Here is a 24,258-nt window from a genome sequence, read left to right as displayed (position 1 = left end):
TTGTTCTGCAATTAATGACAGCCATGTCTGTGGTGGGATATTGAGAGCCTGTATCTGTGCCAGCAGCACTACATGCTGATCATAGTAGATGTGATAAATCCCACTGAAATTGCACTTGGAAATTTAGGTACAGCACCAGTTAGAAACTAGGGCGATGAGGGATTAGCATAACCCTGGCACACTGAACTCCTCGGGCTGGGGGTGTTTGGGAGCTTTAGCAGATGCAGGCTTCAGGAGGGAGCCAGTGGTGCTTCCTGGGCATCCTCTTCTCTCTGAGCTTTCTTAGATCTGCTTTTAACTGCAGCTTTATAAGTGGAGGCTTCTCCAAATTAGTACTCCTAAATGAACCACGAGTATGAGCTCCAGCAGTGAGTATGAGCAGGGAGGTCCCCAGACAGAAAAATCCCCAGCTCAGAGGCTGGGCTTTAAAGGGCTTCAACATCCCTCTTCCCTTGATCATAATTTTGAATCAAACAAAAGCTAATGCAATTTTCTTTGCCTTTCAGTAGCAGATTGTGCTGTAAGGGTTCATGCCATTAGAAATGTAATAATTGCTTCTCTATGCAGATCTAATTTATCTGTGAGGCACTTAGAAGATAGGCCAAATGATAGCCTGGCAGCAGGCTCTGGAGAAGGGCCCAAGAGGTGATGATAAAAACCAGTCTAGCACCTTCCATCCTGGGGGATATCTGCCTGGCACAGTGCAGGAAATGGTCAGAATGGGAGGAATGAGCAGAGGAGAGAGCTGAGAGCTCTTGGAGAGGGACAGCTCAGTGAGAAAGCCTGCCAAACCTGTGTGCACACACAGGGGAGGTGGGAGAGTTAATTGAGGAGCCAAACTTAAGAGGATGCCCTGCACTTGTCAGCTTGGGTTATTTGCAATCCCTAAAAAAACCAGCTGTTCATGACCAGTGCATGCTTTTTGGTTTTGCTTCTAGCAGAGGTTGCTCTGCATCCTTTGTCCCATGGTGTTGGTCCCTGGGGAGTGCCTGAGCTGCCTTGGAGTTGGGAGCAAGGATGCACATGGGGATGTCTTCTGCTGAATCATCTGCTGGAGTTCAGACTGGTTATATTTGCCCCCATTGCCTGGTTTTAGTATTGGTGGGGATTAGCATTAGTAAATTCTGGTGTGTTGAGCTGTAGCCTTACCCTCAGTCTTCTTGGAGAGAAAATTTCAGAGAGAGAATAAGATAATGATGAGGTTAAAGTAAATTGTTGGGAAGTTGAAGTCTAAAGTAGAAACAAATGAGAAATAAAACCCTTTTTAAAGGAGGAGGGAAGTATTTTCTTGCTATTTTTCATCTCCCTGGCTTGAGTGAGTGTGTGTCGTGAGGCTGCAGAGATTTATATTACAGCTCCTAAGCATCGGTGCTTGTTCAGAGTCTGTATTATTCTGGCCCTTTTTATTCACTCACCTTCTAAAGATGTAGTGTAAATATTTATCTTCCCTCTGGCCCATCGTGCTGCCCAGGACCTAGTGCTGTTAAACACTCTTATCACCTCATCGTTCTTATCTCCTGCGATCCCTGCCAGCATTCAGAGTCTGTCAAAGGTGCCACAAATGGGCAGAAAGGAGATATGGGGGAAAAAATACCTTAAAACAAAGAGCACACGTGCTACCCCTCAGAGGGGAAGGGTTAGTGCAGAGGTTTCCTGTTGTGCTTTTCACACTCACCATGTCTGTGCTTGGGGAGGTGACTGAAGGTGTCGAGGTGAGGTCTCCAGCACTCAAGGAGGTGTGGGGTCCCCTCCAGACCCTTGTGCTGGTGTTGAGGGTCCAGCCCCAGCTTCATCACCAATAAGGGGTCAGGCTGGACCAAAGCTCACCCAGGTACCCAGCATGGATTTGTTTTTCCTCTTTCTCCACTGGTGCTGAACAAAACAGGCGAGATGGTGGAAGAGGTGGTATCTCCCTCCAGGCCACCCTGCCACTGCACACAGCCTGGAGGGCAAATGAAGCAGCTCTGAGCTATCAGTGTTTATACAGCACTGGTTTTAAAACTGTCCCATGAAACCACAGTCAGACACCGGCCAGTCAAAGTCTACTTGAAATGGCTAATTGTGTCTTACAGAGTGCACAGCATCTCAGCAGGTTTAGCCAAGCCATTTCCTTGTCTCTGCCCTTCAGTCCAGACCTTGTGTTAGGTTAAGCAGGGAACAGAAATTCCCAAGGAATGAACATGGGATGGCAGCACTGATATAATCCCATCAGCTCTAAGACAGAATTCATGTGCAGCAGCCTCAGTACCACTTAGCAGATAAGACAGTTGGTCCATCTGCACTCGGTCCATCTTCTCCCATTTCTCTTGCTTAAATTTCTCAGGAGCAGAACAAAATCCTGTTATCCAATAAGTTATCCACTGGTAGTTGGATTTTCATTGAGTGACATCTGTCACAGACCATGCATGTAGGAAGTACCAGTGATTTTGCAGCATCTTTGTTTTGATGGGTTTGGTAGGCATGGACATTTGGGGTTTCATCTCCCTTAAAGGCTGACAGCTCAGCTGTCACCCTGACGTGGCCAGATGTGCCAGGAGGCTGTAGAAGCCACCAGGGATAGCACATGGGATTAGGAGGCAAGAGGAAATCTTGGAATCAGATCTGTTGTTGGTCAGTAATGTGTCTGGGACTGAGCACTCCTACGTTTGAGTGTGTCGTGGTCTTCCCTTCCTGATCACTTTCTGTCTGCCTGTGTGGGTTCTGCCATTTCCACAGGCTCCTCCTTTTTACAGATGGAGAATTGCTGAAAGGACTCTGGGAAAAGGGCCTACCAGTGCCTTGCAAGCCTTTACAGAAGGTGTATTGCTGCTTTGAGCCTGGCTTTTCCCTTCTTTTGTGTTGAAGTTCACCAAATCAGAGCAGGTTTTCTCCTTTTTACCCTGTGACAGTGACATTTTCCCAGATGATGCAGAGGCATAAAAGGGCACTTCTCAGAGTCATCCTGGCTCAGTGTTGGCCCAGAGCTGCCTATCTCCTGTTCCCCACTCACCTTTACTCAGCACCTTCTCTTTGGTGCATCTGCTGAGAGGATCCATCTGATCACTGCTGGCATCTCCTGGCTGCAGGGGATGTGCTGCAGATGCCCTGTTCCTGGCTGATGCCAATGGGGTGAGGACAGAGGCTTGTACCTGCCCATTCCCTGTTTGGGATCATCCATCCTAACGCAGACACATCTTGGGAGAAGGATGTTCAAGAGGCCACTGCTTTCTCTTGCACATCAGGAAATATCCCTTGCATCAAGACCAGCTACACTTCATCTTCACTCATCTTCTGCACATGGTGTTTGATTGCAAAACAGACACTTCCAGTGCCTGGCAGGCAATATTTGTTTCATATAATATTTGTTTCACATAATTCCCATAAAGGGAGCTGTAATCCTGACTTTCACAGCCCATCTTTGATTAGTCTCCAGGTGTGACCATTTTGCTCTGAAGGCTCAACTTTGCCATACCTGGAGCAGCTGGGTACATCAGGCTGCAATTAGCCACGGTGCTCCAAAGAGCCAAATCAAAGAGGGATTGAGATCAGCAGCTTCCCAAGGGCTTTCAAGGCCTTTAGTGAGTGACCACACTGGAGCTTTTTCCATTTACCTGGATTAAAATTTGTCACAGAGGAAATAGAAGCAAACAGCACAGCATCTGAGAAGTGTAACAAATAGCATTTGGCCACTGGGCAGGCTCAAAGCAGGGGGAAAATCCGCAGCGTAAATAAAGTGCAAACCATGTTTGCATAACATTGGATTAATAGTTCTTTTTAAAAACCACACTGGGATTAGAGGGATGCATTTCCTATGCCGAGACCTGCGCTCCCTCCTTAGCCCAGCAGATGCCAGAAAGTACATCTAAGAGAAATAAAAAGCCTTGCTATCCCCAGCCAGCTGCTGAAACAGCAGTGCTTTCTGCAGGCCTTTGGAAGAGGAACAAATGTCTGTAGGATTCCTGGAGCAGTCCTGTATGTTTTACAGGGAGTTCTGCAGCAAAGACCTCCCGTGGGAAAGGGTTTCTGCTGCATGGCTCCAGTCCCATTCACCTGTGGGTTTTGTTGGCTGCAGTCTTGGAGGTGGTGATGCAGAGGGGAGCTGGATTCCCATCCCCCAGCCCACACATCTGACATCCTGCCTTTTCAATAACTCACTGGAGTGCTCCCACCTCTCCTTCCCCAGCCCTGCTCCGTATTTTGCTGAAGTCAGTGCTGGCCCTGTCACTCCTCCAAGCAGCCATGTGCTTAAGGAGAGCTCAGGGGCACTGGCTCACGCTGGTTACCTTAGTGTGCAATAATCAATGGATGCTGGCTGTGATTCCCTCAGCTCTTTGGTTTGTGGTACCATCTAATGACACCCATTTGCATTGCGGTCCCCACAGTCTGGGCAGAAATAGGCTCCTGAAATGAGGCATCTTCAAGTGCTGCTCTGAGTGCACATGGAAGGAAAAATCAGACCCACCCACCCCTTTGCTTGGAAAAGACATGAAATGGGTATTTAGGCAGCAAATCCCTGTTACATCTGGCTTTTTATCCCCATTGCTGCCCTGGTTGTCGTGTTGGTGCGGTGTTCCAGAGCAAAGCTTGGCACCTCCCACCCCAAAACACAGGTCATTCCTAATTCCTCAGCCCAACAGGCTTAATATCAAACAGAATAACACATTGGGAAGCCAGAAGACTTACAGCTATAAGTGGGATTTCTATCTGTTTTCCTGTTCTTTTCTCTTTCGCCTGCTCCAGAATCTACAGCAAACTAAACTCTAGAATTTGCACCTTAATCCCAAAGATGATGGTAATTAAAAACTTAAGTCTCCATAGACAGATACAAATAAATTAAGGAGGCAAAGAACTGAATTAGAGGCTAATCCTGGTTGGAGTAGTGAAAGCAAAGGCACCGGTGATTCTTTCCTTCTGTTATTTCACCTGTTCTGGTGGCAGGATGAGGCTGTGGCAAGGTGAGGGTTTGCAATGCTGGATGTGAAACACCAGCTGTGATAGAGCCCTGGGGAGGGACACACTTCCCAAAGCATTGCTGCTGATGCAGTGGCTTAAGTGTTAGCTGGACCAGGGAGCTGTGTGCCAGCACCTACAAATCACACACTTTGCTTTGCCCTTGCACTGCAGGTGTTTCACAAGGATGAGTTTGGCAACTTGATCTCATCCCTGAGCATTGCGCCCTTTCCTGACTTGACAGAACTTAACTTGGGTATTGGGGTAGACCTAAAGTATGAAGGCAGGCACCTAAGATTTATTCAGGTGGAAGGAACTGGGTTTTTTCCCCTGTGTGCTCCCATGTGCTGAAGAGCTCAGTGCACTGAGCTGTGTGAGTGTCCCAGTGCTTTACCCTTCTCTCAGGTAGCTGGCAAAGCTGGGTTTGCACTGAAGCATCTTGTACTAAAGCACCAGGAGTAGTGAGAATCCTAGAGCGAGGCCATAGGACTGAAATCCTTCATTTTTATGGGCTGGAAGTGATAACAGTATGAACTGAATTATACTCACGTCATGACGTGATCCACGCACTCTTATGGGTGGATGGATATTGATTATCCATCAATAGGGAGTGATGGTGGATGATGATTCAAATCCCAGCTGTCAGGTAGCTGGGTGTCCTGGCTGTTTGTCTGGTCAGTTAAAACATTGCTGGGATTCAGCCTATTTATTTAAAACTGGGATGCATTTGTATTACCACAACATTACCTACACCTCTAAAATCCAGTCTCTTTCTCTTTTTCAGGATGGGGAAGGCCAGACTGCACTCCATTACGGTAAGCTGCCTCTAAGCTTGGCTGTTCCTTCTTTGCAGTGTGGATTTGTTGCTGGAGTAAATGCTTTGTACACAGAAAACAAATTCCAGGAGAAAAATGAGCAAGGAAGCTGTATTTGGTTAACCAGTGGCTACCTCCACTAGCAAATCCCAGGATAGTAGGGCTAGGAGCCTTGGGAGAAGATTGCTGCCCTCCCTTTGTTCTCCTCTGCAAATGTCACCCTAAACCCTTCCTTTTCCCTCAGTTAATGATGCAGAGTTCCCCTGTACACCTCCGTGTCTCCAGGATGTTGGTGCAGACCCAGGAGTGGCTCTGGTTAGGGGATGCCAAATCCCTTGGCCTTCAGGGAGGGTCTGTGCCAGTTTTAACAGGTTACAGAGGTCACGGGATGGGGACAGACAACGTGTCCTCCACCTTCATGGTGACATGGTGACAACAGGTGACAAACCTGTTTGATCACAGCTGAGAGAGCAGCAGCTTCTCTACTACCAAAATCAGCAGAGACAAGTCACAGTTGGTGTCCCTCCTACAATTACAGGCTAATTAGATCCGTGATTTAATTGAAAGATTGTTCTATCTCCAAATGAGAAAAGCGGAGACTGAAGTCATGTGTGTGGTGCTGATGTGCGGGGAATAGAAAAAAAGTATCAATTTAATCTGGATCATAATCTTTTTCCCAAAATTAAGACATAGCCAGTTATTGTCTTGTACTCTCTCTTGATGCCTGTCACAGTAATTAAGAGCATACTTGTCATTCTGAAGTGTTTGTGTCTTTCTCTCTCTTCTTGATCTCTCCACAAGGACATTAGCAGAATAGCAAAATTGATTTGCAGACATCAGTCCAGGGCACAGCATTTGGATCTGGAGCTAAACTCCCAGATTCCAAGAGCCCTGAACCAAGACTATAGTTACAATAATGTGTGATTTCTCCCTGTGGGATCTTTCCTGTAGGATACTCAATTTTTCAAATTCCTGTCACTGTGACTGGAATGGTGAATCTGTTGCTTAGCACAGCGTTGTCCACAGATGGACAGCACTTAAAATGCCACATTGCCTCTTTCTCTTCCTAAGCTATTCCACACTTTGGGCATTCTCTCTCCTGGGAAGATGCTTTTCCAACTCCTTAGGGGTTCACAGTAGATTGTGCAAAAGCATAACACACGTTATCCAAGCAAGTTATCCATAGCAAGTTATCCAAGAGCACTTGCTTCTAAGCATGCCCAGTATGTGAAAGGAAAAGGTGGATGCATCACCCGAGTTTAAATTCCATGCAGATGGATCCCTCTGGCTGGGGACTGAGGCAGGTTGTTCAACACAAGCAAACATAACTGATGTAATGGACATTATTTCAGAAATGGTTTCTGTGATCTACCCTTCCAGCTCAGGTGTTTCAAATAACTACAGTTTCCCAGGGTTTTCTTCCCAAATGTTGGTGAAGTGTTGAAATTTTTTCTTCCCCTTGAGTATCATCCCTTCTCTCCTCCCTGTATGTCATCTTTGGGAAGCCTCTCTGGGTCACTGGCACACAGGCCTGGTGCTCCCATGGGTGCCCAGCCTGGGTTCCCATGGGTGTCATCACTGCCCCCAGGACATCCTCATTCCCTTTCTTGCTGATCCGACCATAAATCACCCGAGCTTGGAGACAGCTTCTTAAATGGGTGACTGGGTTTGATTCAAGTGGCTGTTGGCCTGAAACTGGAACTCACTGTCCCCTCCCAGTCCCATTTCAGTCAGCACTTCATGACTGAGTCATTAATTGCGGTGGGGAGGCAGGAGAGCTCCCATGGACACCACCTGTGAGCAGAGCAGTGCCTTCCCTTTTGCTGGAGGAGTCCAGGGAAGGGTTAAATCCCATCAGCAGTGCAGCCCCTGCTTTTAGGGTGTCTGCATCCCTTTTTATGAGCGCCGTGGCCTGACAGCTGTCCTTGTGGTGACAGCTCTCCTGATTACAGCCGGTGTCAAAGCACATCCTGCCGGGGGTTATAAATCCCGGCTCCTTCCGATCGCTCTGACCCGCCTTTAATCGGGGGTTAAGCGGGGGCCAGCGGGGCCCCGGGGGAGCCACGGGGAGCCCGTGCCCAAGCAGCCCTTCTCCTGGGCTCCTCTCCATCCCTGCAGCATCCACCCACTCACCGGGAGCACCGGAATCATTGCTGCCTCTCCCAGAGGAAATCAAGGCTTCTCCGAGCCGCGGTGGCCGCGGAGTGGGCAGGCTCCGTATCCTCCTGGGCACCCAGCTTCCCTGCAAAGCACCATCTGTTCGGCTCTGTCTGCGCCGTGCAGGGCAGTGGGAGGGGACGCTGGAGGGGAAATAAATAATAAAAAAAAATTCATCATCTGAACCCTGAGGATTAATGGAGTCGGGAGGCGAAGTGCGCTGAATGGAAATTCATCTTCACCCGTGCCAGTGTCAGGGCTGCCGCTCTGGCCCTTGACAAATCGAGGGTCCCGGGGTGTGATAAATCCAGCAGCTGTGCTCGTCCCCAGGGATGTCCCCAGCCTGCTCAAGGACACGGCACCAGACAGGAAAGCCACCTTAACCTGTGGGGACCAGCTCCCATCCCCAGAAGCTTCCTTGGCACCTCTGGAAGTCTGTTTTCTGCAGAGGGATGTGCCCCCCTTCGGCTCAGCCTCGCCCACACCCCCACCTGCTTCCTCACCAACCTGTTTCCCCTTTTTGACCCCTTTTTTATCCTTTCAATATAAACTCCAATCACACACTGAATTTATTTTAATGAGACATTACTGCTTGTCCTTTTGGATCAGTAGAAGACTGCAGAGTAATGCAAAAGACATTCTAATTACTAAAGGAGTCAATCGGTTGCTTTATAAAAACACCCAAAATATGATTAAAACCAATTGCTACCAATGCAAGATGAAGCTGCCAGCTTCATGGCCATGTAAGGCAGGTTTTGGCTTCACTAGGGTCTGAGTTGCACAGCCTGAAGGCAAAATCCAGGATCTGGGACTTCTGCTGACGTCAGCCAAGTCCAGCTCTTCAGTGTTAAGAGTTTTCCTGATTTTCCTGGTTCTTTTCTTTTAGCATCCTTAGGTAAGACAGTCTAGGACAGAGAAGAGCTCGGGTTGAACTTGACTCTATTTTGGCAGAGAAAATGAGGGATGAAAAAACAGTTGCCAGTAGAGTTGTGAGGAATAAAATGTGTCCCAGGCCATGGGCACAGTCACCTGGAGCTGGTGCTCCAGGAAGTGGTGGCCAGCAGCTATGCACCATCTGAATTTTGTGCAGAGAGAAGGGATGGGCAAAAGCCAGGAGCCAGGCAGTACTGAAGATGTGCCTGGGATGTGCTGCCTGCTCCCTGCGAGGGGCAGGAGGCAGGTGAGGGGCAAGGGCTTCGAGATCCATTATAGATGGTGAATGCTTTATAAATTCTGGGTACAGAAGCAGGCAGGGAATGCTTTCTCAGGTGGCACTTCGGGGGTCCCTGCAGTGCTGCAGTAGCACTCTGGGGCCTTTCCCAGGCTCAGTCTCCAGTCCTGGATGGCAATGAGCCTTAGCCAAGCTGTTCCAGGCTCCCTCTGCAGATCCCTCAGCTCCCAGCACCTCTGGCTGGGTGCTGCTCACACCAGTGGCACCCCCTCAGGACTTCAGGCTTTCATTGCTCTCACTCTGTCCTTTCTCCCTCCTGTGCCCTGTTGGATCCAAAGCCATACGTTGTGTTCTGAGCTGCTCGGGGCCAGCTGCTGAGCCAGCATTCCTGCCTCCAGCTACAGCCACCGCCCCAAGAACAGCCATCACCCCGCCTCGGGCCAGCACCCCACACTAACCCTTCCCTTTCTCCCCCCAGCTGCCACCTGCGAGTTCTTGGACATCGTGGAGCTGCTGCTGCAGGCGGGAGCCGACCCCGGGCTGCGGGACCAGGAGGGCTGCCTGCCCGAGGAGGTGACGGACTCCAAAGCCATCACCCGGGCTCTGCAGCAGCACGGCCCCGCCGAGCCCTGAGCCCGGGGCACAGAGGTGCTCCGCAATAAACACCCCTTCCCCCCTCCCTGCCGCCCTCCCCAAACACCTCGGGCGTTCCAGGGGACCTTTTAAGGCACTGGGGTGCACCTCGGGGTCTGGCTGGGCTCTCCAGCACGAGGGCCAAGCGCACGCCCTGAGCAGAATGGCATCAGAGCTTGGCGTGCTCTGACATTCATCAGTATTTGAGGGGGGAGGGAGAGGGCCTGGAGGAGGCCCCAAGCGTTATTTTAATGTATCAAACACGAGTACTGTATGGGCTGTCTCACCAGAGCAGCGTGGGCTGACCTGTCGGCTCCTCCACGGGGATGCAGGGCCAGGTGAGATGCTCGTCTCTCCCGTTCAGGCTGAATTTTGGGTTATTTTTTTGGGTTTTTTTTCCCTGGGTCCAAACAAATAATATAAATAAAAGCACAGTGTTGGGATCAAGCCTCAATGTGTTTGTTTGGTTTTGGGTTTTTTCTTGCAGAGGGTGACTTGGAAGCCATAAGAATGGGAGGCAGCTCAGTGCAGCCATAACCCTTGGGAAGCTCTGCTTGAGCTCTTGTCCTGGGGAGGGAAGCTGCAAAGACAGCAGGGTCATACAGGTGTCTGTCTGTCCCTCTGCTTCTCACAATGTTGCTAATCAGCCTCTCCAAGCTGATAGGACTTTTACCCCTTTGCTGAATTGAATGGCTTTAAACACCACCTCAGTCAGTGGCTCCAGGGCTTCCTGCTGTGTTTCCATGCCTGGAATGGCTCCTCCAGGGCTGAGGTCTGGTAAGAACTGAGCACAGGTAAACCTGCACCCACCCTGTCACCCCTCTGGGTCTGTCTCAGACACTTCATGATCTTCTCAGCTGGTCAAGTACCCAGAAAGAGGCAAAAATGTGCCTGAGTGGATGTGGGATGGTCATGGGGATTAGTGCTGCCTCATTAGCATCCCAGGTGGGCCCAGGGAGCTGCCAGGGGTGGGTTTGTGCTGTGGGATGGCTCCCCGCTGGGAGGAGGCTGCTGCACTGGCTGGGCCTGTGGCAAGAGGAGAGGAGCCTGTGGCTTCCCTGTGGGATATTGCCTTGAGTTTGCTTTTCCCAGACAAGATTTACAGCCTGCAGGGAGCAGAGGAAATCTCCATGGCTGTGACAGGAATCTGCTTGCTGCCGGGTTCTGCAGCACACGCAGCCTCAGGAGCACAAATGGGAGCATTTCCTTGGCTGAGGGGTGCCAGGGCAGCAGGCACACGTGGGCTTTGGCCCCTCACAGTGTCTGTGGCTCCTGCCAGCCTTTGCTGATGCTGACAAAATCACTGCGCTGGCTCCACCACACCACATACAGCACAGGCCAGGCTCCGTGCTGGGGACAAAATGGCTTGGGCAGGTTATTTCCCAAAAGTTTCTATTAAACAAGACCTGCCTATGGCTTCTGCTCCCCTTGCCCCTGCCCAGGCAGCTGCAGGCTGGCAGTGGCCGGGCTCATCACAGCCTGGCGCTTTTGCACCCGGATGCAGATGAAGCAAGGATGCCAGCCCCAGTTCTGGGGTCACACTGGCTCTGGTGGCACCAAGGTTGGGGACAAGCAAGGCCACCACTATGCAGGGCAGTAATGCACAGCCACTGCCTGGTTTGATGGACAGGCTGGGTAATAAAAAATCTCTGTTAAAGCCGGGATGAAAAGCAGCAGCCACGGTGCTGGTGCTTTCAGAGAGCACATTTGGGGCCGAGCGCTCAGCCCTGGAGATGTTTATAGCACTTTAGGTCTGTTTGTGAGGTTGGAGCCTTTCCAAAAAAAAAAAGAAAGCGGGGGTGGGGGTAGGGGGGAGGAGAGAAAGACATATATTATTGTTTATAATCTGCTTTATTCAGCCAAACCTTTCCCCAGCAGCCTTGCAGATTGCTGTTAAATCCCTCGGTGCCTTTAACTACCGATACAGAAAGTGGTTAATGTGCATTCGCCCTAAGCTTGGCATCTACTCCAGGAAATCACTTTAATTGAGGAGCATTAAATGTTAAAATGATTAAAATATAGAAAGCCAACACACCGGTGCCCATGGAGGGGCTTGGACCCCTGTGCCCCTCCTGCCTGGCACGGCCCTTCCATCCCACCTGTGCCCGCCGAGCGCCGTGGGGGCACAGCCAGGCACCCACTGTCACTGCTGCCAGGTGGCAGGAAAGCTGTGCCACCCTGGGGTGCCATGTGGCAGCCATGGAGATTCCTCCCCCAAACCTCTCTGTGCCAGCAAAAAGCCAGGACACGATGACCAGTGCCACTTGTTCCACCACCCAGGGATGTCAGTGCCACCACGCAGACACCACCCTGGCAATCCTGACCCCAAACAGCCAACGGTGCCGGAGCAGGCCATGCCAGTGGTGAGCACTGCCCTCCCACTGAGGAAGAAAATCCCAAAGACAGAAAATCCCAAAGACAGCAGCTGCTAAAAAGCATCCCGAGTTTATTTGCCATCGCTTTCCCTCCTGGCGAGGGGGTGACTGTACACATCTCATGCCAACACACTAGAGGCAGGGTACAAAAGCAACGCCCTGGGCCCGAATCCGGGGGCAATTTGGGGGGATCATTTCTCCCCCAAGACATGGCAATAAATAAGGTTTTATTCTTTAAAATTTTTTATTATTATTATTCTTTTCGTTGGATTTTATTTTTTTTTCCTTTTGATTCCCCCAGGAAACAAGACTCACTTTCTGGAACTGTACAAAATTTACACAGCGAGGGGAGGAGGCATTTGGCCTTGTTGCAGGGGGACAGGAGCAGCAGGCACAGCTCTGCCCCGTCCCCCTCTCCACCAGGGCTGGCAAGGCCAGGAGCTTGGCACGAAGCAGCACCCAAGGCTGGGGAGGGGGAGGCACGTGGATGCAGCCGGGGCAGCTCCTGCAGCACCAAGGCACCCAGCTGGGGGGGCAAGGAAGGACAAGGACAGACCAGTGATGTGCTTTCTCATGTGGCTTTTCTTTTTTTTTTTTTTTTTTTTTTTAATTCTTTTTTTCCCCTCTGCTTCTGGAGACTCCACACCTCTGGAAGGAGCCGACTAACTGGATCCACTCCCAGCCCTCCCTGAAGGGCAGCCTGGGGTCATCAGCTTCACCCCAGAGACAGAGATGGGGGCAGAGACCCCATGGCCAGGGCATCCCTGTGGGGCTGGGGCAGAGCTGGGCACCCTGGGCACAGAGCGTGGAGAGGATCTTATCCTTGGGGCTGAATGGCTGAGGGTAGGGGCTGTGGCTGTGCCGGGGGAGATGGGCATGTGGGTTTGAGCAAGGGCTGGTGCTGAGTGAGCCTGGCCAGGAGCAGACCCCATGGGGCTTGCGGGATGTGCCAGAGCCGCCGGGATCCTTCCTGGCTGCCCGCACTCACCCTTCAGTGCCATCACACCCACGGCACCACAGGAGGAGGGTGACCCACACCGGGAGCATCTCACAGCCCAACTGCCTCCCCTTCCCACCACGCAGGTGCTCCTGCAGCTGACGAAATTCCCTTTCCCCTGTTTGGGAGGAACATTTTTGCAACGCCCTCAGATCAAAGGTTGCTCACGTCTCCCACCCACCCCTCCAGTGGCTGCTGTGCAGGTGCCAGCCCCGGGCATCCCGCTGGCCCTGCCACGGCACAGCTCGGCCAGGGGCACCCCGGGCTGGAGGCATTGTTTTCATTCCTTCCCCTCGCGTGACCCTGGTACAAAGCAGCGTGCCCAGGGATAAATCACAGCCTAGGCTAGGCCAGGAGCAGGCAGGATCGCCCCTGGGCAGCGGGGCGATGGCCCCGGCAAAATAAACCCTTCTACAATATAGACTTCTCTTTCCGCGGAGGCTCCGGGCAGCGCCGAGCTGCGTTTCAACCCCGTATCGAAAAATAACTCTTGAGAACAGCAGCGGCGCTCGGCAGGGCTGCGGGGCAGGCGCGGGGGCCGGGATGGGCTCTGCCACCCCCGGTCGTTCTTCCTTCCCTCCCGCCGGCCCCGCCACGCCGGGTCCCCTCTCTTGTGCTTACAGCCAAAGGCATCCACAGCCCCCCGCCATCGCCAGTGCCGTGCCCCTCCCTCCAGCCCTGCAGGGCCGCTCCCATGGGATCTCCTGCGAAGGTCAGCGCCGGCGGGTGCCCTCAGTGCTGCGGGGGGAGCGCGGGGGCCGGGGCGGGGGCGAGCAGCGCTTAGAACGGGGGGTGATCCATGTCGTCCAGCCAGGAGGCCGGGCTGGTGGGAAAGTCTGGGTACCCGACGCTGCTGCCCGTGGAGATGTCGGAGGTGGGGCCCCCCCCGGCCATGGCCCGCAGCGTCTGACTCACCCCCTGCGCCCCGTGCGCCGCCAGCCCCAGGCCGCCGTCCACGGCGTAGTCCAGCCCGTTGAGCAAGGGCGGGTGGGCCGGCAGGGACGAGATGGAGGACGGCGACTGCGGGAGGCCGTAGGGGCTGCCGTCCCGCAAGTCCTGGTACGTCTGCCCCGCGCCCTCCATGGAGAAGCCGCCGTTCAGCAACTGTCCGCCCGCCGCGTCGCCCACGGAGCCGTAAACCCTGTTGTTGTGGCCGAGCTCGGAGAGGATCTGGTCTTCTGCCGGGGACAGGAGGCAGAGCGGGGCCGGGGGGTCAGCGCGGGGAGCGGCCCCGCAGCCCCCCGGCCCCGCGCGGCCGCCGCGCTCACCGCGGAAGCTGAGCTCGCTGTCGCTGACGCCGCACTCCTCGGCCGAGCTCTCCTTGTCCAGCTTCCCTCCGCCGCGGCTCCGCTTCACGCTCTTGTAGAACTGCCCCCAGCGATGCCGCCCCGCGTCCTTCTTCAGCCGCTTCTCCTTGGCCCGCCGGTTCTGGAACCACACCTGCAGCGGGCAATGGGGACATCGGTGGCACCGCCGCACCCCGCCACCCTGGCTGTCCTGCACGGCAGCACCCCTGTGATCCAGCGCCTCTGCAGCCCAGCGCTCCAGCATCCTGGCACCCCTTACATCCCGGCACCCCTTACATCCCAACACCCCTACATCCACCCCAGCACCCGGCACACCAACATCCTAAACCCCCCTGCAACCCAGCACCCCTAAACCCTGCAAACCTGCACGCCAGCACTCGTGCCCCCCAGCTCCCGCGCCCCCCTGTAACCCAGCAGCCCATCACCCCTGCAGCCCAGCTTCCAGGCGCCCCAATGTGACCCCTGCATCCCCCAAACGCAGCCCCCGAGGGAGCCCTTCTCTCGGGGCAGGGCGGAGCGGGGCCTCACCTGCACGACCCTCATGTCCAGCCCGGTCTCGGAGGAGAGCTGCTCCCGCACGTGGCGGGCGGGCTTGGGCGAGTTTTTGTAGGCGTTCTTCAGCGTTTCCAGCTGCTTGGCCGTGATCGTGGTCCGGGGCCGCTTGGCGCCCGCCTCGGAGTCATCTGCAAGCCAAGAGCTCATCACAGCCCCGAGCAGCGGCACACCCCGGGGGAATCTCCCCAAAACCGGCTGTCCCCGAGCCCGCAGCCCAGCGGGCGCAGAGCCACGGCCGCCCCGAGCCCCCCCAGCCCTTTCGGGGCGCCTACCGTTCTGCTTGGCAGTCTCGTAGTCCTCCTTGCACACCAGCCGCCCGTCCTCCATCAGGTAGAACTCGTCGCCCGTGGCCAGCTGCCGGCTGCAGATGATGCAGGCGAAGCAGTGCAGGTGGTACACGAAGTCCTGGGCTTTGCGGACCACCTGGGTCGGGGGGATGCCCTGCTGGCACGCCGTGCATTTGGTGCCGAAGCGCCTGCGAGGAGAACAGGGCGACCCTGAGCTGGGGTTTGCCGGGATGGGGAGCAGGAGACAGGGCAGAGTTTAAACCAGCGATCAACCTTATTATGCATGACACTTCACACGGCGGGGGTTTATCTTCCTCAGAGTGAGAGACCGGCCTAATGGAGCCGAGGAAGGTTTGATTTTAATGATTCTTTTAACTAATGCTTATAGGCTGCCTGATTTTTTTTTTTTCCCTGCAAGGACAGTACATATTTCATCCACATTAATACCAAATAAATTAATTACGCCGCCCCGCTGGCATGATGAATCCCAGATTAATGCAGAATGATGGGGCTCTTACACCATAACGATGGCCTGACAGGGGCGTGGGGTGGGCTGGGCTGCGGTGGGGCACGGGCAAAGCTGCCAGCACGGCTGCAGGCAGCGTGCAAGGGCCGTGGGAGGAGTGTGGCAGCAGCGTGCCAGTGGGGGTGGGAGTGGGAAAAGAAGTGTGGAAGGAGCACGGTGCCAGGAGTGTGGGAGCAGCGTGAAAGAAATGTGCCAGGATGGCACAGGAACGCTGCAGGGAGTGGGGAAGGTTCATGCAGCCAATGTGAGCGTGCCAGAATGGTGCAGAAAGTGTGCAAGAAGGGAATTCACCGAGTGAAGGGTGCCATGAGGAGGAAGGCAAAAGTCAGTAGTCCAAAATTCACCGGACGTCCCACCGGTGATTTTGGTAACAGATGCTGTGGGACCGAGCTGGGGCAGATCCCCAGATCCCACTGGCACCACAGAGATCTCCCCTGCTCCCCAGAGCAGCCCTAAACAGCCCAGAGCCACCCTGGAGCTGCAGCAGCCCAGGTGACAAAGCTGGCAGGGTGAATCTGCCCCCTCTGCTTTGAGGGAGCAGCACCAGGAGCACCCCATCCCTTTGGCCCAGCCCCGAGCTGCGGGGACAGGCAGTGGCATTTGGGTGCCCAGGGGGTGCAGCCACTCCAGGCAGCTCTGGCTGTCCCCTGAACAGCCCCCAGCCGTGCAAAATCACCCCCAAGCCCCACGACTGCTCATCCCCTCCAGAAATCCAGGGCACAGCCACCACAGCTGGAGCTCTGTCCCCGAGCCACGCAGGTGTCACCCAGGGATGGGTGGCAGGCACTGGGCACGAGTGGTGCCAGCACGATTTTGGGGTGCTGGAAGCAGGAGGTGAGAAGGAAAAACCTGGTTTGTCTCATTTTCTGGACTTGTATCCTAAAGGGAGCGTCCCTGGACATCTGGGGACACCTCAGCTCTCTGGAGTCAGATGGGAGGGAAGGTGGGAGAGGAAGGGAGAAAGCGGGAGAGGGGTGGAGAGGAGATGGACAAGAGAGGGGGAGGGAGGGATGAAGGAAGGATGGAGTGGAGGATAAAGGGAGGGATGCAGGGAGGGTGGGAATGGAGGGAAGGAGAGAAGGAGGGAGGGTGGGAATAAATGGAAGGAGGAAAGCAGGCATGAGAGAGGGATAGGATGGACAGAGGATGCTTTTCTGCTCCCAAGGCTGAGCTGGTGCCCACACTGCAGCCCCCATCCCCTGCCCAGTCACCTCCTCTCACAGAACACTGTAAAAGCCATTTTAACAACTGTCCCCGAACCCCGGGGTGCTTCCACATCCTCTGGGGACAGAGGACCCGGGACAGAGCCGAGGACCAAGAGCTGCAATTCGGGGGAAGGAAAAAAAAAAAGACAAAAAAATCAAAAATCGATCTGATCCTTTCCAAAGCAGCTGGTGCGTTGCCAAGCGCCTCTGAAGTTGGGCTGGAATCCTCACGTCCCCTGCAGGTTCCCTGCCCCGGGATCAATGAGCGGTTAAGGAAAGGTGAGGTGCGAGCGCCGAGCTGCTATTGATTGGCACCAAATAATCCAGGCAGGACCTCATCTGAGAAAGTCGCTGATCTTTCAACTCCAATTAACATTGATTACCCGCACCTTTTGGGCGACTATTTAAATGACTCGGAGATTAATAGGCTGGAAAATATCAGAAGTGAAGTGTTATTACCCAGGCTGGAGTGGCCGCTTTGACCGTCTCCGGGAAGGAGAAATCCCAGCTGCATCTTTGGTCCTGATGCCTGATGAGGATCTGGGAGAGCCTGGGGATGGGAAGGCAGGGAAGTCCTGTCTAGGGACTAATCGTAATGGCTTTAGGATTGTGGTCGGGTGGCTTTAGTCCCCGAGGGGCAGCAGCTGCTGCATCCAAGGCACCCCCCGGCCAGGATCCAACCCCCAGCAAAAAACCTTCGCTATCCCTTGGGAAAACTCCCAAAATTCACCGGCAGCCAGGGACCAGAGCATCCTAAAGGCAAAGTCCATTTTTAATGGGGAACGGGTTGTCCTGTCTCGTGGGAGCAGGGAAATGCCAAGGCTGGGGCACCATCGCACAGCTCAGAGGCAGCTGCCAAGGCAATCAAACGAGGTTTTCACGCTAATGGGAGAAAAAGAAAAAAAAAAAAGAAGGATTTAAAAAAAAAAAGAGGTACAAGGTGAAGGGAGAGAAAAAGCATCAGCAAATCCCGAGGAGGCGAGGGTGGCACTCGGGAGGAGAGGCAGCGCTGCCGGTGCCTTGAGCGGGTTTCTCCTGCCCTCCAGCTCCGAGCGGGGCCGCAGGATGTCACCCCGGGCCCTGGACACCAGCACGGGGCAGGGACAGGAGCGCCGGGGAGACCTGGGGCTTTCCCGTGGTGAAATCCCCACAACCAGCATCCACCTGGCAGCGGCTGCGCAGCACCGCCAGCCCCTTTACTTCCACAACAACACGCTGCAGGAAGATTTTGGAGAAACGACGCTGCAAACTGCTCGTTCCGGGGGCTGCTTTTGGGGTACTCACTTGAAGAAATCCTCCTTGCAGTAGACGCTGCCGGCGCGGGAGAAGCAGCGCTCGGCCAGCTGCATCTGGCAGTCGGCGCACTTGAGGCAGGAGCTGTGCCAGTGGCGGTCCAGGACCTTGAGGATGAACTTGTCCAGGATGTGCTGGTTGCAGCCGGCGCACTGGGGGATCTCTGCCCGGGGGATGGAGAGAGGAGCAGCGTCAGAGCTCCCAGCGCCCGGCCCGGCCCGGCCCGGATTTGCGCTCGGGAGATGCCGCCCTCAAATCCCGGTGGTCCCGGCGCAAAGCTCTGCCAAAAGCCGCCGGGACAGCCGAGCCCCGGCTTTCCCTGCCCGCACCCCGCTTTTCAGGCCGTGTTTTCCTCCCTGCCTGCCCCTCCCTCCCTCTGGAACGGCACAACCGCCAAGCAGGGACACCGCTTGTTGCCCCCCACTCATATGGAAGCAGATGGATTTGGGGGAGGAAAAAAAAAAAAGAAAAACGAAAAATATTTTAAAATAAAAATATTCAAACAAACAAACACAAAAGCACCAAGAAAAAAAAAAGAGAAAATTTTAAAAATTAATAAATATTTTTTAAAGGAAAAAATATATTAAAAATACACAATATGAAAAATATTAAGAAAAAGAGAAATTATGGAAAAGAGAAAATATGTTTTAGAAAAGGAAAAATGTATAGAATGAAAAAAAAATAAAAAATAAAAAATAAAAAATAAATAGATAAAAAGAGACGAAGATTAAATATTTTAAAGGGAAAAATATTTAAGAAGAAAAAGATTACAAGAGGAAAAATGTTTTTTAAAAAGGAAAAGGAAGGAAAGATTCAACAAGGAAACAGGAAAAAGGAGAAAATTAAGCAGAAACAAAAAAAGAAAATAAAAAAGAGGGTAAACAAAAAAACGTGAGAGAAGAGAGGAAAGGAATGGTACAAAGGAGGAAAAGAGAAAAAGGAAAAGGGGGGCAGGGAGAGAAAGGGGAAAGGAAGAAAAGTGGGGGAGAAAGGGAAAGAAAGAGGAAGGAAAGGAATTTTAAAAGGAAAATAAAAGAAGGGTGGGAGGAAGAGGAACGAACGGGCAAAGGAGGAAATAAAAGGGGTTGAAGGAGGAAAAGAGCACAGGAAAATCTCATATTGTTACAGCCCCGAACAACATTATTTCCAAATCCTTTGGGGTCCTGCCCGTACCGCACGTGGAGCAGCTGCTCCCATCCCTGCCCCGGCTGGGCACAGCAATCCCAGCGCCCCTGAAAGCACAGCCGCTGCCTCTGCCCCATTGACCAATCCATACATGTAAAAACAATAATTCTGCGGCTTCTGGAGGCCCCTCTTTCCCTCCTTGCTTTGGGGACACCTGGATGCTTCGCTCCCCTCCCTCCAGCAGCAGCCACGATTTCCCCGCTGGGTTTGCGGAGCCCGTCGGGAGCGGTGGCACCAGAAATCCTTCTGGGTGCCTTCACGAACGCGTGTGCCTCTCCGGGAAACACGTTCTGTGTCCGAACGATTATTTATGTAAACACGTGTGTGTTCGCATGCACCCGTCCCACACGCTCGCAGAGCCAACAAAGAGCTTTCCCCTCCTAAAAGCAGCGACACGGCTCAGTTTCAACACGCAAACGGCTGCAGCCGAGAACAGGACCTCTCCCTTCAAATTCCCGAAGAAAACTATTTTTTTTTTAAGAGGAGACCGATTTTCCCTCCAATTTCGCTGTAGATGAACGGCACCAAGCCCAGGCACAGGTGCCTGTGTGTGCAGCGAAACTATTGTGCACACACGGGGATGATAATGATAATGATAATGATAATAATAATAAAAATAATAATATCAACAATAACAAAAGGGGGAACTGCCGGGGGAACCAGGAGACGTCCCTCTGGTTTGCAGAGAGAAAATATCTCAAATTCAAGCCCTGCACCCCGCTCTGTGCTCTGCCACAGATGCAGCTGCCTCCCTGCCCCGCATTTATTGCTCTCGTTTTACCCGAATTATTTTATAGGGCAGGAATAAAGTTAATGGGAACAATCGGCACGTCAGGAACGAGGCGCTCCCGGGCTGTGTTTGCCCACCAGCATTCCCTGGCTGCGTGCACGGGGTGGTTTGGGTGGTCCTGGGGGGGGACACAGCCCCTCTCCCCCGGGGACCACCCGGGCGAGGCAGCAGCCCCGGTGCCAACCTCTCCCCGGGGCAAGGGGAACTTTGGGGGTCCCGGGAGGGATTTGGCCACATCCCATGGAAGCCCGTGGGCAGACCCGCAATCCCGCAATCCCGCAATCCCCGCCTCCCTCCCACGCACGGGGAGCCGAGGACGGCCTGGCCTGGCCCCCGCCGCTGCCGTGATTTATTAGCGGCGGGTCCATCCCCATTCCCCCCATCCCCGCCTCTCTCCCCGACGGGGAAAAATTAGAGAAATATCGATTGGAACGAAACAAACGGGCCGGGGGCCTCGGCGATGGCCAGCCCGCAAACGGGAGCGGGGGATGCGCTCCCGGCCGGGCACCGCGGGCACCAGAGCCCCGGAGTGCCGGGATGGGCTCCGCTGTGCCCGGGCACGGACGGGCCCGCGGGAGCTGCGGGAGGGATGTGCGGGAGCCGGGAAAGCGGAGCTCAGAGCGGCCGCGCCGCGGTACCGGAGCCCGCACCGAGCCCAGGAAAGCGCCGTGCGGGGATTCCTTCCAAAGTCCTGCTGCGGGAGGAAACATCATTCCTTCGCACGCAAAACCTTCCAATGCACGCAAAACCCTCCCAGTCCATTCCTGTGCTGCGGGCACACGACTTTCTCGGCGGCGATTAATCAATGACTGCCCCCGCTCCAGCGCCTTGGCCGGAGCCTGCCGGCAGCCGGGCACGGTTCCCGCAGGCTTTGGCACGAGCTGTGACTCCGGGGAGATTTGCAAAACAATATTCATAAATAATATTCGGGATTTTATTTTTAACAATCCCGTCTGCAAGGCTAAGCAAGGCCTGTCGGGGGGAGAGGCTGCTCGGCTCCCCAAAATCCTGCAGAAAAGATGCTGTCGGACGCAGCCGCTGCTAAAAAAAAGAAACTGCTGGCTAAAGAGAGATGAAAAACTGTGATTTAATAGCGATTAAAAATTAAAATGTCACGGATTTTCCTCTCCCACGCGATGAAATACCGAGGTGCTGCTGGGGGCAGACCATGGCTCCTTCTTGGGAAGGGGTTCCCTGCCCAGGGAGAATTTCCTTTGGCTCGGAGGGGGCCGTGTTCTGTGGCACTGAGGCAGGATCGGGCCCCAAATCTGTCACGACATGAAAGCAGGTGCCTGGGAGCTGGCAGCGGCCGCAGGCTCAGGCTGGGGCAGAGGGAAAACCACAGGAGAATTATTTCCAGCAGCCCAGCCTCATCTATTTCTTTCTGCCGTTTTTTTTTTGGGGCATAAATAAGTATAATAATAAAAAATAATTATTATTATTAATAATAATAATAACATTACTAGATATACAAATAGCAATATTTGTAGTAACAATAATAGCTGTAATAATAATAGTTGTAATAGTAATAGTAATAATAATATCTCGTTGGATTATTTTCTGCCAATTCTTGATACCCATCAATCAGTGCAGGAATGACAATGTCACGGACAGGGAGTTTGGTGGCCCCGAGGAGGGCCAGATCAGGGAGCTGTTCTGGGGCAATGCTGCTCCACGGTGGTCTGGGCACCTCATTTTTCTCTTAAATCAAGGGATTTCGAGGCCACAGAAGTGGCCCAGCGACCTGGAACCGGCGGCGTGCCTCGGGATCCGGCGCTGGGACAGACCCTGCGTGTCCCCGTCCCTGTCCCTGCCCCGGCTCCGCGCTCCTGCCCGCGATTTCCCTCCCTCTGCTGCGGTGAAATCGGCTAAACGGGCCGGCTGTTCAACAGCTCGGCAAAGGGACCGAACCGGGCCACAGCGGCCACGGGTCCCCCCGGGGAGCCGCGGCAAGAGGCAGCACCGAGAATGCCCCGGAAAACGAATCCCGGCCGCCCGGGGGCCGGGGCACGGCACGGCGGGGGAATCCCGTCCCGGAGCGGGCCCCCCGTGCCCCCCGGGCCCCCCGGGCCCCTCCTCCGCCCCAGGTCCCTCCCCTCCCCTTTCTGGGGGGGCGAGCACCGCCCTGACGGCCCCGGTGGGGTCCCCCCACGCCGGGAGCGCGGCGACGCCCCGGTCTCGGGAACGGGGAGAAATAAATAATAATAATAATAATAATAATAATAATAATAATAATAATAATAATAATAATAATAATAATAATAATAATAATAATAATAATAATAATAATAATAATAATAATAATAATAATAATAATAATAATAATAATAACAACAACAACAACAACAACAACAGCAACAATAAAAATAACAACGATAACAACAACAGCAGCAGCAATACCCGCGGAGCCCCCCGGCCGGGATCCACGGGGGACACCACAGCGCCCGCGGGATCCCCGGCGGGGCTCGGCCCGGTGACAGCGACAGGGCTGTCACCCCCAGCCCGGCTCCAGCATCCCCGCTCGGCGTGCCCCAGCCCCGCGGGCTCCATCCCCGCGCTACCTGTGGCTGCAGGGCTGCCCACCCCCCCACGGACGCGCAGGGGATTTTTGGACAGGCGCGGGTGCGGCGGCGTCGCTCGGGGCCGGGCTCGCCAGCCCGGTACCGGCAGCGCGGCCCTGGGCCGCTTCCCACCGCCGCCTGTCGCGGCGTGAGCGCTGCGGGGCCGTACACACACACTCACACTCACTCTCACACTCACACTCACTCTCACACTCACACTCACTCATTCACTCACTCGCACACGCACAGCCGGAGCCGCGCCGTCCCCCCCGTCGGGGCCGGGCCCGCACCGCTCGCTGCCCGCCCGCCCCGGGGCTCTCCCTCCCGCACCCTCCGCATTTTCGCGTCCCTGAGCGGCGCTGGGGAAAACGAACGGGAAGTGCAGAACCGGGAGCGAACGGGAGCCGAGCACCTGCCCACCCGCAGGGCGCTGCCCCGCCGGCCCGGGGCCGCCTTTGCGGCAGGGAGCGAAGGAGGGAGAAGAGAAAAGCGTCCTTACGTTGCACCGGCACACCGAGGATCTCGGGAAGCCCCTTGACAGCCCCTTCGGCAGCGAGCGCGGAGCTTTGCATCATTTTATTGGCCCGGGGGGCGGCGGAGGGGAGAGAAGAGGGGCGGGAGAGCCGCGGGCCGGGCCGGCGGAGCCCGGCGGCGGGAGATGCCGTGTCCCGGTGCCGTGTCCCGGTGCCGGTGCCCGCCGGTGCCGCCCGCCTCCCATTCATTCCCCTGCGGGGAGCGCGCCTGACGTCACCGCCCGCAGGGGGGCGGGGGCGGGACGGGCCCCCCGCAACCAATCAGCGCCCGCTCCGCGCCGCCGGGGGCGGGGCCTGAGGAGGGGAGGCGGGGCTTGTGTTGTGGGGGCGTGGCCTGCGGGGAAGGGGCGGGGCCAGGGCCGGCGGTGCCTTTGGGGACAGAGAGGGACGAGACGGGGCCGCGGCGGCTCCCGGGGCTCAGGGACCGCTCCCGGGGCTCGGGAACCGCTCCCGGGGCCAGGGACCGCTCCCGAGGTTGAGGGACCGCTCCCGAGGTTCAGGGACCGCTCCCGGGGCTCGGGAACCGCTCCCGGGGCCAGGGACCGCTCCCGAGGTTTAGGGACCGCTCCCGAGGTTTAGGGACCGCTCCCGGGGCTCGGGAACCGCTCCCGGGGCCCGGGAACCGCTCCCGGGGCCAGGAACCGCTCATGGGGCTCAGGGATCCCTCTCGGGGTTCAGGGACCGCTCCCGGGCTCAAGGACCGCTCCCGGCTCAGGAACCTCTCCCGGGGCTCAGGGATCGCTCCCGCTCCATGGAAGGGATGGCGAGTCCCCGCTTGGGGCACAGCCCCGGCCCTGTCCCTGGGAAGCTTGGCCAAGGGGCTCTCCGCTGGCTCCGGCGGACAGCGGCACAGCCCGCGGCACCAGGAGCTATTGCCCAGCCGCTGTCACCCCGCCGAGGCCAGCTCTGCTGCCACAGGGCGCTGTGACAGCCCCGGGG

The 24,258-nt window shown here is 55.1% G+C and overlaps 2 protein-coding genes across 2 annotated transcripts in view; one reads left to right on the top strand and one right to left on the bottom strand.

Moving 5' to 3' along the window:
• The window catches only part of ACBD6 (acyl-CoA binding domain containing 6), an 82,888-nt gene extending 72,736 nt beyond the window's left edge, over window positions 1-10,152 (top strand). Inside the window, exons 7-8 of the mRNA XM_039730239.1 lie at window positions 5,714-5,744; window positions 9,551-10,152. Of these exons, the coding sequence (XP_039586173.1) occupies window positions 5,714-5,744; window positions 9,551-9,705 (186 nt within the window). The 3' untranslated portion in view covers window positions 9,706-10,152. The remainder of the gene's footprint in view (window positions 1-5,713; window positions 5,745-9,550) is intronic.
• A 3,705-nt stretch (window positions 10,153-13,857) lies between these two features.
• LHX4 (LIM homeobox 4) lies at window positions 13,858-23,361 on the bottom strand. Its single transcript, XM_039730301.1, has 6 exons — window positions 23,286-23,361; window positions 18,242-18,413; window positions 15,212-15,414; window positions 14,913-15,067; window positions 14,346-14,517; window positions 13,858-14,255 (listed from the first exon to the last, which is right to left on the bottom strand). Exons 1-6 carry the CDS (start codon window positions 23,359-23,361, stop codon window positions 13,858-13,860), a joined length of 1,176 nt encoding a protein of 391 aa, XP_039586235.1.
• Window positions 23,362-24,258: the final 897 nt, after the last annotated feature.

This window comes from Passer montanus, unplaced genomic scaffold (genome assembly GCF_014805655.1).
Source record: "Passer montanus isolate IOZ18808 unplaced genomic scaffold, ASM1480565v1 scaffold71, whole genome shotgun sequence".
Classification (NCBI taxonomy): Eukaryota; Metazoa; Chordata; class Aves; order Passeriformes; family Passeridae; genus Passer; species Passer montanus.
The sequence above is the reverse complement of the archived record's forward strand: the minus strand, read 5'-3'. Positions and strand labels throughout refer to the sequence as shown.